Source organism: Carassius auratus, unplaced genomic scaffold, assembly GCF_003368295.1.
Source record: "Carassius auratus strain Wakin unplaced genomic scaffold, ASM336829v1 scaf_tig00216014, whole genome shotgun sequence".
NCBI classification, from domain to species: domain Eukaryota; kingdom Metazoa; phylum Chordata; class Actinopteri; order Cypriniformes; family Cyprinidae; genus Carassius; species Carassius auratus.
Window position 1 is genome coordinate 320,651 of NW_020528362.1, and position 16,642 is coordinate 337,292.

At 38.4% G+C, this 16,642-nt stretch overlaps 3 protein-coding genes across 3 annotated transcripts in view; all 3 read right to left on the reverse strand.

The window, feature by feature from the left end:
- The window catches only part of LOC113096643 (alpha-actinin-3-like), a 32,252-nt gene extending 30,938 nt beyond the window's left edge, over positions 1 to 1,314 (reverse strand). The window contains exon 1 of the mRNA XM_026262045.1: positions 950 to 1,314. Within this exon, the coding sequence (XP_026117830.1) occupies positions 950 to 1,087 (138 nt within the window). The 5' untranslated portion in view covers positions 1,088 to 1,314. The remainder of the gene's footprint in view (positions 1 to 949) is intronic.
- A 3,576-nt stretch (positions 1,315 to 4,890) lies between these two features.
- LOC113096642 (RNA-binding protein 14-like) lies at positions 4,891 to 8,313 on the reverse strand. The gene is made up of 3 exons (XM_026262044.1): positions 7,909 to 8,313; positions 6,608 to 7,598; positions 4,891 to 6,367 (listed from the first exon to the last, which is right to left on the reverse strand). The coding sequence occupies exons 1-3, from the start codon at positions 8,255 to 8,257 to the stop codon at positions 6,064 to 6,066; spliced, it is 1,644 nt and encodes a 547-aa protein (XP_026117829.1). The 5' UTR covers positions 8,258 to 8,313; the 3' UTR covers positions 4,891 to 6,063.
- A 2,524-nt stretch (positions 8,314 to 10,837) lies between these two features.
- On the reverse strand, positions 10,838 to 16,615 carry LOC113096686 (copper chaperone for superoxide dismutase). Its single transcript, XM_026262099.1, has 8 exons — positions 16,534 to 16,615; positions 15,763 to 15,835; positions 14,520 to 14,657; positions 14,264 to 14,438; positions 14,032 to 14,092; positions 13,252 to 13,329; positions 12,064 to 12,167; positions 10,838 to 11,842 (listed from the first exon to the last, which is right to left on the reverse strand). The coding sequence occupies exons 1-8, from the start codon at positions 16,555 to 16,557 to the stop codon at positions 11,689 to 11,691; spliced, it is 807 nt and encodes a 268-aa protein (XP_026117884.1). The 5' UTR covers positions 16,558 to 16,615; the 3' UTR covers positions 10,838 to 11,688.
- Between the last annotated feature and the right edge of the window lie 27 nt (positions 16,616 to 16,642).

A 16,642-nucleotide genomic window follows, 5' to 3' on the forward strand; every position in this document is an offset into this window, starting at 1 on the left:
ATAAATGCAGCCTTGATGAGCATAAGATACTTCTTTTAAAAACATTACAAGTCTTACTGATCCTAAACTTTTGCCTGTATATAAGGTAACTTCTGAACTCAAACGGTCTTGACAAACATATCTGATCTCGACACCTCAGATCTGTGGTTTGCAGTCAGAGATCAATCAGTTGTTCTTGGCTGACGTCACCTCATACCGTAGCACGAGCGCCACTGACGGCTATTAAACGTCAGCTGTCATTTCTGTCAACCAGATCTTTAAAAACGTCTTCTTAACCTAACTTCTTTACCTTCACACAGAAAAGCCTGCGTTTTGACACTAACAAGCGACTGTTTAATCGTTTAAACACAGGTAAGTTTAGAAAGTACCATTTTCCACTGAATTGTTTTAAAGTACGCGCGCTTTTTTGAGGTAATTTTAAAACTGTAGCGAACGTCTAAGACATTGTCCATGTTGTTACTGCGATTGGTATAAATATTTTATAGACTATAAAACATAAAGACCGTATAAAATTAGCCACAAACTTAATGAGGAGGGCAGGGATGTGGTAAGACTACACAGAGGAAAACTGTGAATATAACTAACAGCTGAAGCTACAAGATGCTAACTCGCTTGTCAGCTCGAAATGACAATAAAATATTTAAATCGTCTCTACGTGTTGAATAGTATGTTCAGTATGATATCCTTCTTTCAAATTTGCTATTCATAAAAACTGTTGCAATACCATTCACTACAGCTATGCTTGCTATGGCAAAATAAATAAATAATAAAATAAATACAGGATTTCTTTTAAGTTTAGTAAGTTTTTGGCGTCTACTTTATTTTGTAAATATTGGAAAAATTACTGTAGTCACTATAGCAGTTTTGCTATGGTTGTATAAAAGGTAAATACAACAAATAAAAATCTTGCCCACACAAAGTGACTTCCAGCAAAGTCATATGAACACACCTTCCTTTGCTGTTTCTCCCAGGCAGGGTCCAGCAGAAGATCCCTGTCCCAGCTGTCCTCCTGAGTCATGTAGTCTTCCGTAGTAGACATCATGTAGGTGTTGTTATACTGAACCTGCGTCTCAATAACGGTCGTCATCTTTTACGGTTATCCCTCTAACTCTTAATAATTAGAAATGATGTGCCTTGCACTTTAGATTGTGAACTCTAAATCCTTTCCGTGCGTTAGAGGACAACACCCGCTCAGTGTGTACGTGTATGACCGTGGAGGAAGAGGCCAGACTCCACTCGTCCGAGATGCCTGTGTGGAGGTGCGAGCAGAACTTCTGCTGCCCAGTGCTCATATCCTGGTCAAAAGTAGCACACGTGACTTTACCCCAATAAATAAGAGAACTGCTTGTGTGGGTGTCGGATTATGGAACCTAAAAGGTGTGAGAGGTGGGACACACTGTGCACTGGGACCAATAACTGGTGGCTCTTTTAGCGAAGGGCAGGGAAAGACACACCTCCTGGTGCCCTCCACTTTGCTAAGAACACCTGTTGTTCTTGGCAGTAGTCTATATCTACTTACCCAAGCAGCAGTTCTGGGGCCAGTATAAATGACAACCAGCTGACTGCTACTGATTGAAAATAGGTGCACAAGCAGATCCCAGGCCTGTTAAAATCCCTGACTATACCCCTCTCACGCCTGTACTCATCTATGCCTCCACTGCTTACTACATAAAGTAGATGTAAATGAAACAGACAAGTCTATAAGAGGAAATTTAGAAGGCCCATTCCCATTTTTTGTATATATTATTTAAAAAAACAACAACACCACAGATTGATTTGTATGCAATCGTTTACTTAAAATTGATGACAAGTAAATGCATAGTGTATGCAGCCATAGTTCATTTATTGCAGTAAGCATGCGATGCCAAACAGTGTTCATGCAGAAGCCGGTGTAGGAGAGTACACTTTATCAGTTGCAAGGTTTTTACAATATACACACATTAACAAACCATGCATATACTCATTAGAAGGTGATAAAAACATTACAACCAGCTCAGATCCTATCACCTGCAATAGAAATTATTCACGTTTCATACATGAATTATAAAAATTATGCACTTTATCTTTCAAAAGTACTGGAGTAGCCTTTTCACTTGGTAGGGGATTTTATATATATATAAAAAATGCAAACACTGGAGGTTGTGTTATTGTTATTGTCCAATTTAAACAAAAAGGTTGACGACATCTAAGGGAGAAAGTAGACAGAAAGAGAATTCTCTTATCCATTTAAAAATTTAAATGGATAAGATAATTTTACCATCTAGATTCAAAGTGACTTAAACTGGAAGAGCAAGTTGGAGAAGAAGGTAAGTGAATTGTTTACGAACCAAGAACCACATGTAAGGAACAAGATTCTGTATACCTCTGATATCTATCTCTCGCAGACATCTTTCATCATCAACGGATGCTACGGACATCACGGAAATCTGTCAACCACAAATATCTGCAAGTCAAAGATCTTAATACCACTAACATTGGGAGTAACAGCTACTGGACAGTTCCTTTTCCTCCAGAATAAGATCTAAAACGGAGTTCTCATTCCTTTCCCCTCAATTATACAGGCAAAGTTAAACAAACACAATAGACAAGAAGAAATGCAGATGTCTGTGACAATGTATGTGAAGATGCTACATCATCAGAAAAAGCAAGTAAGATCAAGAACAACAGCACCTTCTAGTGAAATAGACCAAACAAACTACCATGCTCCCTCTGGAGGAAAGGTCTTGTAAGTATCCCTCAGGCATCTCAGGTTCAGCAGTCTTCCCCAGCAGCCCCCCCCCCCCCAAACCCCGGTTGAAGCTGCTTGTTTTCTAGGACATTCTTCTACCAGGTATGTAATTTAACCAGGTAGGCAATCTAAATCTGTGCCACCTACTTATCGTACACTCAGCTATTGCAAACACAAATATCGTAACAGACTCTCATTTAAACAGGTAACACAAGGTAGCTTTCAGATTAATTTAAAGTAGATTGCTTTTTCATCTGACAAACAAAAACCAAATCAATTTGGGATGATTGTGCCTTCCACTTAAGAATTGTTGTCAATCTAGGAAACAAAAGCAGAAGTTTATAATAACAATGCTTTGCTGGGTTGCAGTCAAGCAATGCTTAATAATGGCTATCAGTGTCACTGAGTCCAAATGAGAGTCTTGTGAATAAAATTTTGTCCAGTGTCTCGGATCCAGTCACAGAGCTTTCAAAAATGCATTCAAGCAGTGATTAACACTGAACAAATGTAACAACTATCACTGGGGATTCGACGAGGGCGGCGGTGAACTGAGCGTTAACGGCGAGAAGACTCCAGGAAGCCTGGGGACACGCGTTAAATCATGTAAACAAACAAAAAGGCACATGGAGGAGGGGGGTGGGGGGAGGTGAGGTCGACGATACTGATTCACAATCAATCACCTTTGTCACACACCTTTATCAGCCACCCTTGCTAACTTACTCACTTTATATGCAGTCTTTCAATTATTGACCAATTCCACACGTTCAATTGCTTATGGACACATTATAACCACAGTCTCTCCAAAACTAAACTAACAGATCAGTTATTAGAGCACCAAGCACCCACACATTAACGAGACACACTAATCACAGAAGCAATAAATGGTCACCCCCACCGTCTCCATTTTTGGCAGTGACAGAGAGTAGTATAACACTGGTGTTTAGAGAACCAATTGACTATGGCAGTGGTGAGGAAAAGTGAGGAATTTACAAGAAGTGTGGGGTGGTGGTGAGGAGAAATAGAGCGGATACACGGTCAGGGGCAAATGCTATTGGGAAGGACGGCAGGTAGAAGGGGGCAAGGCACAGTACGTTTACCTGTATAGAGTGAGAGAGAGTTTCCAGTGCATTTTGCGATGCTAACTGTCTTCCCCCCAAACCAGCTCTGCATTAGGTGTCCACAGATCCATAGGGACCTAGTTCAGTTGGAACAGTCACATTAGAAAGCATTTGTTTTTGGAGTGAACAAACAAACAAAAAAGAAACATGCACAATGGAAGCAGAAGTGAGCGAAGCCCCATCACATACAAGTAAAGGAAATGCAAAAAGGTTTTAAAGTGTGGGTGCCTCCTAAGACATAAATATGTTTTACAATATGCTTGCATCATAAATTTATGTCAAGGAAAGTAAGTCATCAATGTACCACAATCTGGTTAAAAAAGCTGAATGGGGACTATGTGTGGTTAAAACATACCAAAAGCTAGGTTGAAGATTTTGCTGCTCCTGGGAAAGGGGTTTGGTATGGTGTGTGCAGCTGGGGGGTAAAGAATGGGGTTGCTCCTAGACTTACCCCATTCATAGAGAGGGGTGAGATTGGGATCAGTCTCAAGTCCTTTAGCTTCCTTTCAGGGCTCCGATTCATACGAGTCTGGTCGTTTCACAAAGGAAAAACAATTATGAAACATCAAAAAGCAAAAAACAGCTAAAGCTCCTAGCAAAAGCTCTCCAGTTCCCTCTTTAAATGATCAGGCAGGCTCTTTATTTGAAGGCTTGTATTAGTCGTAAAGATCATGTACAGATCTTTAAAGTCTTCTCTTCTGAGAACACCAGCGGCAAGAACGGTACCATGATAGAAACTACAAACATGAATGTTGAAGTAATATGTTTTCCAAGATCACATTCACACACTGACACTTCAGCACATGGGTGCGAACAGGGGCGTGGTAAGTGAATGAAATGCTTTCACTAAATGAGAGGCAGATGCAAAGATGAAGAGAGATGCATTGAGGGTCATCTATGAAGTTGCAGCAGGAAGACTGAAAGAAACTGATAGGAATCTCCCAATTCATTTAATCACAGTACCACAGAATATACAGCACTTTAGTGTAGTCTCAATCCAGTTTCACTTAATAAGACTACAGATAAAAAGTAGCAAAAATGTAATACATAAGGCATAAGAATAATAGGCCACTAATGATTTTGGCTGTTTTTCTAGAAAAAAATGAGAGAATTTTGGCTATAAACAATCAATTTGAGTAAGCCACAAGAAAAACACATTCTCTCTTGCAGATGTAAACAAAAATTAACAATCAAAAGTAGTATATCTCTTTAAATGTATACTTGAGTCCCTTATCATTGTTTATAAAAACATGATAGCATTAAAAAAGACACTTTACAAAAACAGTTTCTACAATGCATCATGGCAGTTAAGCTGGCGAGTTTAGAGACGCTCCTATAAAACAGATTACAGCAAAAGCTGACTAGCTACACCTGACTCTGATTGGTCGTTTCACCATATCTATGGAAGTAGCTACATTAAAGGTGTAGGGGAGAGAAGTCACAGTGTCTTTCAGCTTTCAGGATGGGTGGACAAGAATGGAACGGGTGAGGTTAAAGGTCATCACTAAACTTTTTCCCATTTGAGGTGTAAGTATGTGCGTGTAGATCGAGGTTGCTTCCCTGTGCAGGAGTACACATGTGCGTTCCTGTCGTGACAACCAATGGAAAACATACACGCTACACCACAGTCTAAGAGAAAAACAAGAAACAAACAAAGACGTAAAATACTGTCCAACCCTGGTCCTACACTTCACACACCTTTGGAGTAAACATACATACATTCAATTTATTTAAACATTTATTAAATGCATTGAAATCTAATTTCATAATAACTGTATCGATGCGCAAACTGTTTATATAACTATAATCAAGCAATATTTAGTATTAAGTCCAGTGTTCATTCATAAACTACAAACACTTAGGAATATAAAAGTTTAAATGCATCATGGCAAGTGCCTAATCTACACTTGAAAACTACTTGGTCATAGATTGAAAGTTTTCTTAAACAGGCAATGTAATATTGATTATGTGTGCAGGAATGAGAGCATGCAGTTTCCCTTTTCAGCCCTGACTGCACTGGGTGTGTTTGAGATCAGAACCAAGGTTAGAAACTCCAGTCTGTAGTTAAAACCGACACGGCCACCTTCTTAAACCCAAGCACACACACATCACAAACATACACCTGTGGTTTCTTTCTGACACACACACACACACACACACACACACACACACACACACAGCACAAGGAAAGGAGAGGCAGAGAGTATGTGGAGCACACTATCGAAAGGGTGTTTCAGGGGTGTGTAGGGCGAGTTCGGGGCGGCGGAGGAGGGGTTCCTTGTGCGACGGCGGAATCGGCGGTGGCTCATACACGCGGGGTGTTGCCATGGCGATGGCGGCAGCGGCAGACACGGGGGCGGCGGGCGGCACTGGCCTGAGGGAGTCGAGCGTTGCCACTGGCTGAGTAGGCACACCAGGCAGAGTCTGCAGTGCAGACATTGCTGCAATAGGGTTGAGAGATGGATATGCGTACTGGTACTGTGGATACTGCTGCAGCTGCTGGTAGTATTCTGCGTAGTATCTGGGATAGAGGAGGAGAGGAAACACACATGCACATCCACGCAGACAGAGTAAGAGAGACAGAAATCACACAGACATGCATATACAAACATATATACACCATTAGATAGGGAGAGAAACAAAAAGACAGAAAGACATTTACACACAACACCACCATCGTAAATCGGTTCTAAAACCAACTTTTTTAAACTTAAAAACTTTTGCTGTAATCATTATATCTATTTTATTGCAATCAACTCACCTGGCTAGAGGGTCATCCTCCTGTGCAGCGGCTTCCTCTCGACCCGCAGGTGTAGGCAATAAGGCTCTGCGCTTGGCCCTCTGATACATTAATGGTTTCATAATAGGGTCAGGCAACAGTGGGGCAGATCTTCTAAGCGGACTCCTGTCCCTTTCTCCAGACTTTGAGCTAGCCTGTTGCTGTTCTGCTAGCACTTGCTGGCCTTGTGCAAAGTAGTGCGCCCTTGCTGCCTCAAAGAAAGCTGCTGAGTCAGCTGCCCCAAAAGCCCCGTAAGCTGGAGTAGCGCTGTAGAGAGCCGGAGCTACTGTATAAGCTGGGTTAACAGCACCAGCTCCCGGGACTTCCATGCTGTGCGCTGCAGTTAGGAACACTGGATTTGCTAAAGCATGCGCGTAAACTTGTGGACCGTATGCACCAGCGGCTGCAACTGCACCACTTGTCACTTGCCCATAGAAAGCTGGGTTAACAGAGCCATACATCTGTGCGGCAGCTGCAGCAGCACCAGAGTTGAGTGCCTGGTTTGCAACTGTCCCACTGTAGAGCTGATTGGAAACTGTTCCATACACTTGACTAGCTAGTGCTCCATAAACAGCTGGAGCCACTGCAGTTCCTCCTTCTGCCCTTGCTCCAGCAGCTGTAAGTCCAGTCAAAGCAGCATACGTGGGGTCAAAAGATGAGGTGTTGTATACAGAATTGTGCACACTCTGTTGAACCTGCAGTGGAAGGCCGGCAGCTGCAGCGGCGGCGGCGGCTAACACGGCCGCTTGGCTCTGGTACTGCTCCAGCGTGGGCTTACCAGCGGGGCATTCACCTGCATAATGGCCCTGTTTCCCACAGCTAACACATGGGATTTTCCCAGTTGGAGTCTGTTTAGTTGGCTGAACTTTGGACAGCTCCACAGAGAGCGGTCGTCCTTTGAAGGAGGTCCCATGCAAAGCCTCAATAGCCTGCAGCGCATCCTCCTTGTTCTCCATGTGCACAAAGGCATAACCTGCCGAAAAAAACCAACTTTTTTTTATGGGGTCCCTTTAATAATGTAGCCCAAAATAATGCAGAAGCATTTGGTACTCAACATGAGCTCTAACACATACTTTAAATTGGGTTAACCAAATCTTGTCCCTGGAGAGCTATCTTGCTCCCTAACGCATTTGCCTGTTATTTTCTAGTTATCCAGATGACCTTAAATAGCTGGTTCAGTTACGTTTGACTAGATCACTGCAAAATGGTAGACCGCCATGAGCAGGACTAACTACTCTTGCTACTACTACTCTTAAGTTTTTGAAAGAGCTTGATACTCTCACCTTTCACCTTATCGCACTCCAAAACTTTCCCAAAGGTCTGAAAGAGCTCCCGAAGATCTTCTGTAGTGCACATACTACTCAGATTACCCACAAACACCTTTGTCGAATGGAGTGGGCGTCCTCGGGACTCCTCGACCACAAGGTTACGTCCTTTGAACTCTCGGCCATTGAGCTCCAGGATGGCACGTTCAGCAGCACCCTCTCCTTGCAGGTGTACGAAAGCAAACTGTCTCAAGACGCTGCAGCTAACCACCTGGCCGTACGCCTCAAAGATGGCTGACAGTTCTTCTTGTGTGGTGTCCAGGGCCAGATTTCCTACGAAGAGCTTTATTGTTTGGCCCTTATCCATTGTGCTGAAGTTAATGAAAGATGCTATTTCAATAACTGATAGATCAGACCAGGAAATATTAACATGTGCAAGTACAATTTGAAAAGTGAAGAGTACATATTCTCTTACAAAAAAAGTAATGTGGCTGTACCATGGTAGGGTTGTCAAAAGTACTGACTTCGATATCAGTCAGTACTGAAATGTTAAAAATATGACAATACCAGCATTTACTGCTAGTATTTCAAGCAGATTCTTCTATGAACCACCTATTAGTAGATATATAAGGATACGCCGATAGACATCTTTTTATTATTTCAGTACCGACAGGTACCAAACTCAGTACTACCATGGTACAATTATGGTATCAGATATAAAATATTATTCTATTACAGTACTATAGTACTCTATGTACTATACTATAGTCTACTATCATACTCGGGTGCTTCATGCAATACCAATGTATTTCCTTAGTATTTGGCACCATGCTAATACTATGGTTTACAGACGTGCCATAGTTTTGTACTCTTTGTTAGTTTTATCTCCATTTAATTGGAGAGAGAAATAAATTTTTACCTGTGGAGAAAGATGCTAATAGTTACATAATGGCCGATCCCTAGTGAAAACAAACTATTGTCTTAATTGTGTTGTTTTTATGTGTGACAAAGCGAAAGAAAGTCCTGAGGTACATATGACACCATGTTTTCAATAAAAATAGTTCCACATATATACATAACACTTCATTAAACTTAGTCCTATCACATTAAAGACATAAACGCAAATGATTTATCATACGAAAAACTGTGTAAAACATCAAGGAAACATTAAGCAAGCACTGTGTTGGGGAGTAATTAGTTTCATGTAATGAAAATAAATGTAACTGTAATCTGTTACTGAGAAAAAATGTGTAATTACATTATTTGTTTATGAAAATGTAAATATTTACACCCAAACATTTTTTTTAACATTAACTTTTTAATATTAATCTGACTGACCCAGCAAACATATTTTGGCTGATTGTTAAGCCATTATGACTATTAAGGGCCAGTAAAATATCTTGACTATGGGATGTCATGATCGTTCACTATATAAGTGAGGACATTTGGTACTCACAGCAGGTATAGTTAAACCAGTACAAATTTAATTGATTTCTTTCTAAAAATGCATTGACTGCTCTAAAATATGACACCAATGTTTCAGGAGTTTAGGACACGTGTGTTCAATAACTGTTTTATTTTCCATTTGGGTGCATTTATATGCTTTATTTATTTATTTATTTTTTGCAAAGCACTGTTCGATTTCAGTGTTTCGTGATGTATTTGCTATTCAAAGATTGAAAATGATAAATAGTTGAAAATATTCATTAGAAATTTAGCAAAGTTATCAAAAAAGTAAATGTTATCTTAAATGTAACTAAACTACTTATACTACTTATTGAAATTTTAATAGGGTTACTTGTAATCTGTAACCTATTACATTTCCAAAGTAACTTTCCCAGCACTAATTAAGCATAAATAAAATTAATTAGCTGCAGTCACAAAGGCTTATCAATCTGGTGACGCGGTGCATGTAAACACATTCACTTCCTTAATGAAGCAGCTCTCGGGACAAACAAACACACAAACCTCAGTTTCATCGTAGCCCTGAAAACCGTATAAACCCCATTCAAAGATGAAATGTGTGAGACGCGCACGCGCTCCGGCTTCACTAACACGAGTAGCGCGCGCGTCTCGAGTGATTTACTGGATGTCACACTTCTGACACCAGATGTTTACAAAACACTCCGATCGCTTCCGTCATCAACACCACCGCTCTGTAGTTATGCATTCTCGTTATATACGTATGTGTGTATGTTTCCATGTGTGCACTGTTCATTCTTTCCATCAGAAGTCTCTAAATGACTCATTTTGTTTGGATATTCTGGGTGTCCCCGCGCGCCCCCCAAACCCTTCGCGTTTCTTTATAAATCACACCGCTGCCTCGACTATATCATCACGTGTTTCATCGGCGATCGTCAACTATCGATCCTATGTGATAAAAGATGGAATCACTTAAAACATAGAGAGGAAAATAATCTCCCATCTTACCAAAGCGGTGCGGGGTTTCAAAATGGTCGGTCCACTTCCGTTCTTTAGAATCGCTCTCATTCTTCAGCAGCGCTGATGCGTTCACTCGCTCGCGCTCATGCACGCGGACACCGGGGACTGTGCGTGCTTCTCACTACTGCATGCATCATTTAGGGGTTTGCTTTTTCTTCAGTTAAACAAGAATTTAATAAAACTTTCAAAGTTCTTGGAATGCACCACAACACTTTTCCCTCATCAGATTTCAGTTTTTTTTTTTTATTCTCTTAATTTCATATGAATGCATTGGAAGCATTCTGTTTTTTTCCTTTTTTTTTTTTTTTTAAGTCAAATACAAATATAGCCAGTTGCACGTTTATCCAGGGCTTTTAAAGAATACAGTCAGTTTTTTATATTATATAAATTATTAGTTTGGTCAAAACAGATGCTTTTTCTAGTGGGATCTGGCAACACTTGTATCATTGTATTGACCATGTAAATATGACATTATACAAGCATGGTATATGTCCAAAAACAAACAAACAAAAGCACAGAGATTATTTTTATTTTTTTGGTAGTAATATGAATAAACAAGTGCTTATTTATTTTATTTGTACAACAATGATCATTACAAATGATAATAAAAATGAGGTTTTAAATTAAGACACTTTAGGTTACTGCTGAAGAGCTTGTTCAGAAGAATGAATTTCAGATCAATGACAGGTTAATGTGAAATTACAGAAGTGCTATTTTTAGATTCGTTTCGTAATAGCTTAAGAGCTTTTAGAAACATTTATAATATTGTATTTTCTTATTTCATAATAATTGATCATATTTAAACTGAAAATTTTTACAAATGACACCATTTCTTTTTTTTCAGTGTATAATAATTCTAAGCTTTTTCTTTGATAGAACTTCGAGGTAACACTTTACAATAGGTGAACTAGTTTACATGGACAGCATTTATTAACCATAATTTTAATTACAACAATGCATTATTGAAATTGAAAGTTGTGCTTGTTAACATTAGTTAATGCACTGTGAACAAACAGTGAATGACTGTATTCTCATTAACTAATGAGACTGTTATAAATGTACTGTTCATGAATCGTTCATGTTAGTTAATAGATAATTGAACCTTAGTGTAAAGTGTTACCAAATCTGATTTTCATCTTAAAGCAGCAGTAATCAGAGTTAAATTTCACTATATACCCACACCGTACATTAACACACTCAGTATTCACACAGTCTGATTTCTCCATCGGTGTCATGTGAATCCATCAAAACATGGCTCAGAATCTGAACAGACACTGAGGACAGCTTCAGAAAGCAGTGTTTTTGGTCTCTTATCATTCATTCACGAGTCCCTGACGCGCTCTCATCCTCACCCCGTTACAGATTAGCAGTCGGTGCGTCAGTGACTTTACGTCCTTTCCCAGCGATGGGTCGATCTCTCTCCTCCCACAGAGTCACACCATCACAGGCACAGATCTGTTTGGGGTTTTGAAACAAGCCGGCGGAGCGGGCGATGACTCCACAGGCCAACCTGAGACAACAGAGAGAGAGCGGACGTTAAGCAAACACACACTCGGTGCACTGAAGACATCGAGCAGCTCTGGACCGACTGGGATTTCTGTAGGAATCAATACCAAGAAGGCAGAGTGATTTTAAACTCAGGCTCAGTCGGTTTGTATAACACACAAGAAGCAGCGTATCTTTTTCATATCCCTGTGATATTGTTTTTGTCTGGATAGGAATCTTCTTCACCTCTCTCCAGAGTTTCCTGTTATTTTGGACAGCGGGTGTTTCCCACGCCCCAAATCATCCTCCCCAGAATCCACCACCAGAGACCGACCAATCACATCACACACCTGCCGGGAGACAAAAATCACAAAAAGGGAATAAATTAACATGTGCCATATCATTATTATTTAATATATGTGACCCTGGACCATAAAACCAGACATAAGAGTCCATTTTTTGAAACTGAGAATTATACATCTGAATAAATAAGTAAATAAATAATTTGTTATGATCGGACAATATTTGGTTGAGATGCAACTATTAAAAAAATCTGGAATCTGAGGATGCAAAAAAAAAAAAAATCTAAATACTGAGAAAATCATCTTTGAAGATGTCCAAATGAATTCTTAGCGATGCATATTACTAATCAAAAATTATGTTTTGATATATTTGTGGTAGGATATTAACACAATATCTCCATGGAACATGATCTTTACTTAATATCCGAATGATTTTTGGCATAAAAGAAAAATGGATAATTTTGACCCGTACTACCGTATGTATTTTTGGCTATTGCTACAAATATACCCCAGAGACTTAAGACCAGGGTCACATATCTATGTAGTTTTTATTAATTTGATCCCATTTTTAGTTATTTTAGTACTTTAAGTTAAACTAAAATTTAATTAAGATACGTTGCCTTTGCATCTACCTGAAATAAAATAACCCAAAAGTTTTTAGATTTTATTTTAAATATGAAAAGTCATGTTTTTCTATGGATTACTTTTAATTATATTTTTACTATAATATATGAAAGCCCATTTCCACCACGGGTTAAAAAAATAAAACATAAGTTCCACAACTCTGACTTCTTTTACATGTTTATATCTGACAAAGTCAGAATTGTGAGATAAAAGCTTGCAATTATCAGTGTCGGAAACAGGCTTGAATAATAATAACCCTGCTCAGATCTGTGCATGATTATCTTGCATGACACAGAGTGATAAGAGTCCAAAAGAGAGATGTGACCATGTGAAAGGTTAGTCAGTGTAATTAACATAATAACAGAGGCTTTATATAATGACTGTCCTTCTAATCGCTGTACTGTAGGCTTGATACACACACACCTGACTGCTCTGCTCTTACTCTCAGCTTATAGAGCAACACCAGACTTATGTTTTAATCTTAAAGAGACAAACACAGCTTCATGACCTTGATCTGAGAGTCTTCAAGCCGGAATGAAGCTCTGCCATCAGGAGCAGCCGTGATATTCCCCAGATCTCCTACATGCTGGAGACCAGACAGAGACACAGCGTTACTCCAGACACCTCCAGACAGAGTCAAGGCCAGCCAGAACACACACAGGGCCCTAACCAAAACTAAAGAAAACTAAGAGGGGACTTACAAAAATACAAAATTCTGTTGAATGTAATATAAATGGCATTATTAACATAAAAAAAAATTATATATATATATATATATAAACAATTTGCTTTAAAATAAAATACATAAAATAAAAAAATGCCTGTAAATGAGCATTAACATATGAAATAAATACAAATTATAATAAATAAATTATATGCATATAATATTAAATAATTTGCTCACTGCTTTGTCTTCCATGATAAGTTATTTAAAAATAAAGAAATAATTATATAAAAAATAATACAATTGCGTGTTTGTAATAAATAAGTAAATAAGCATTAATATATTGAATAATTAAAATAATTAAAAATAAGTATATTCTATTAATATATAAAAAAAACAATTTAAAAACAAATAAAATGCATACATTATATAATTTGCTTCAACCACAGTGTGTGTAGTTTAATAAATACACAGATACATAAATAAATAACAATAGTAATATGAATAATATAAAATGTATTTATTAACTTACATTTATATAATTAATATTCTTTTGCTATTAACACAATACTACCATAGTTTTTGGACATAAATATACCATGAAATAGTTAATAATGTATGTACCCTCTCCGAGTCCTGAGGAGCTCCATGCTGTTTCCCAAGTGGATTGAAATGATCTCCACAGCTGAGAGAACACATGTATAATAATGATTACAAGCAAAAAACTATTTGACCGCACTGATTTCAGCTACAGATGAGCTAATGCAGTGTGCATTCTGTATTTCAGGGTCTTCAGTTTGACACATGATCTCCAGATCATGGTGATCATGTGGTTGAAGGTCAAGGGTCGTGGTACCTCCTGCAGTCCTGTGTCAGATCGCCCAGTTCATGCACATGCAGGCCGTGAGCTCCGGGCGTCAGTCCGTCAATCGTCCCGTCAATCAAACAGCGGTCCGGTGACAGCTGCAGGAATCTGACCACGCCCTGCACCAGCCCCGCCCCACTGAGCATCGCCACAGCAGCGCCCAGATCTGACACACACACACACACACACACAGAGGGATGAGATCTGTTCATCACAGCGCTCACTCTCACAGCGTCTGAGGTCTCACCTGTCTCTGAGCCGCCCATTCCCTTCAGGACGGCCCGTCTGCCTGTGCTTTCGATTAGACTCTGCACCTGTAGAGAGGTGAGCGCCGTCTCCACCAAAACCTGCTCCTTAGCCAGGTCTACATGCACCGACTGAACTCCTGCGCACACACACACACACACACGCGCATGAATCAGAAAACTGTAGAAGCTTGTTTCAGTCATGGGATAAAAAAATACAATTTCACTGCTTTAGTTATTTTGATAAGTAGTTTACATTTAAAGGCAATTGCGACTTTTTAATCTGACAATTCAAATTTTTTTCAGAATTCCGAAATATAAACTCACAATTCCGAAAAGAGAAGTCAGAACTGTGAGATAAAAAGTCGAAATTACCTTTTTGATTATTTATTTTGTGAAAAAAAAAAAAAACAATTGGGAGATTTAAACTAAATATAAATTTATATAAAATATAACTTTATATTTTATACAAAAATATATAAAAAGAAGATTGTAGATTATAAACTCAATACAAGAATTGTGAAATATAAACTCAGAATTCTGCAGAGGAAAGTAAGCACTGGGGAAGTTTATATTTCACATTTCTGACTTTTACCCTCAGAATTCTGAGTTCACATCTCACAATTATTTATTTTTATTTTTTTAACTTTTTATTCCAAAAAATGTGAAATAATTTTCTTCTTCTGAGAACTCAGTTTACAGCCCGCATTTTTCAGAGTTCTGAAAAATGTTTTTACTTTTGTATTTGACTTTTTTTGTGTGATAAAAAGTCGCCATTACTTTTTAATACACTTCTTAATATAACAGAAGCAGTCAAATGTCAAAATTATGGGTTTTAATCACAAAAAGCAGTATTCAAAAATGTATCAGTTAACTTGCAAGCTGCAAAGGAGTGAATTATTTTGTTTTTATTTATTTTTTTAAATACTACTTTTAATGTCAAAGAACTTTGTCCTTAAAATCAGTAATTGTCTTCTTGTTTTGAACTAGTAAAACACCTGCAGACTCGTCTGGTTGTCACTGGCCATAACTCTAACTGCATTAGTCCTAACATCAGGCTGAGAGCTGAACAAATAGTTGTGAAGTGGCTCAAATTCAGACAGGAATTGTGTGTTTGTGGCAGTTTTTCTGGAGTTTACAACACTTCTTCACTGCACAAATGGCTGCCAAAAGCAAAAAAGCTACAAAATGCATCATTTCAAATCTGCTGCAGGGCTCTGTGAGAGAAGGAAAGGTTCGACTCACCCGGCTCTTTCTGCAGGACGCCCTTCACTGCATTAACACAGCTGTCACATGACATCTGCACCGCAAACTCCAGCTGCGCAAACACATGCAGCACATGGACAACGTTAAATGCTGAATGCATTGTGTGAGAATGTGTATAGTTCATATTTATTATACGTTTTTAAGCATTTTGATCATTCTTTTACAATGCACTTAAATCTGCAATGTGACAAATTCATTTTTAAAAATGCACGTTAAATCTATATATGTATATGTGATCATTTATAAATAAATACATTTAAACAATAATAAATAATTAGCTGCTTCTATGAATTTTTTACAATGATTTTTGGCCATTGTACCTAGAAATACCATATACTGTTTATCATCTCATAATAAACCGCATGCAAAAAAAATAAATAATAATAATCATGTCAAGCCAGCTGTCTAAATGCATACATTAAAAACTATAATAAAGTTCAATAATAATATTCCTGAGAGTCGAAAATATAACGTGCTAGACTAAAACAGCACGGAAATGAAGAGGTAAATAACTGTGCATATCTCCAATGATAACACGTTATGGAAATTATGATTTAATCAATAACAGGAACTTAAACATGACTTTTATGAAAGACGTTATAACAGTTGACCAGAGTTACTGATAACCTTATTAGACAAATAACACTTTCATATTTAATAACCGTAAATCAAGTTTAATATTTTAATCGATGTTTAGTTTTCATAACAGTATTTCTCTAAATACGTTAATTGTTTAATTCATTTATTCACCTTCGCAGTTCTGTTTGTGTCCATCTCCGGATCGCACGCCGACGAAGGCGGAAGTTCCGCAAAGAAAATATTCTAAAATAAAAGTCCTAGTAAGGGAATAGAAAATGAC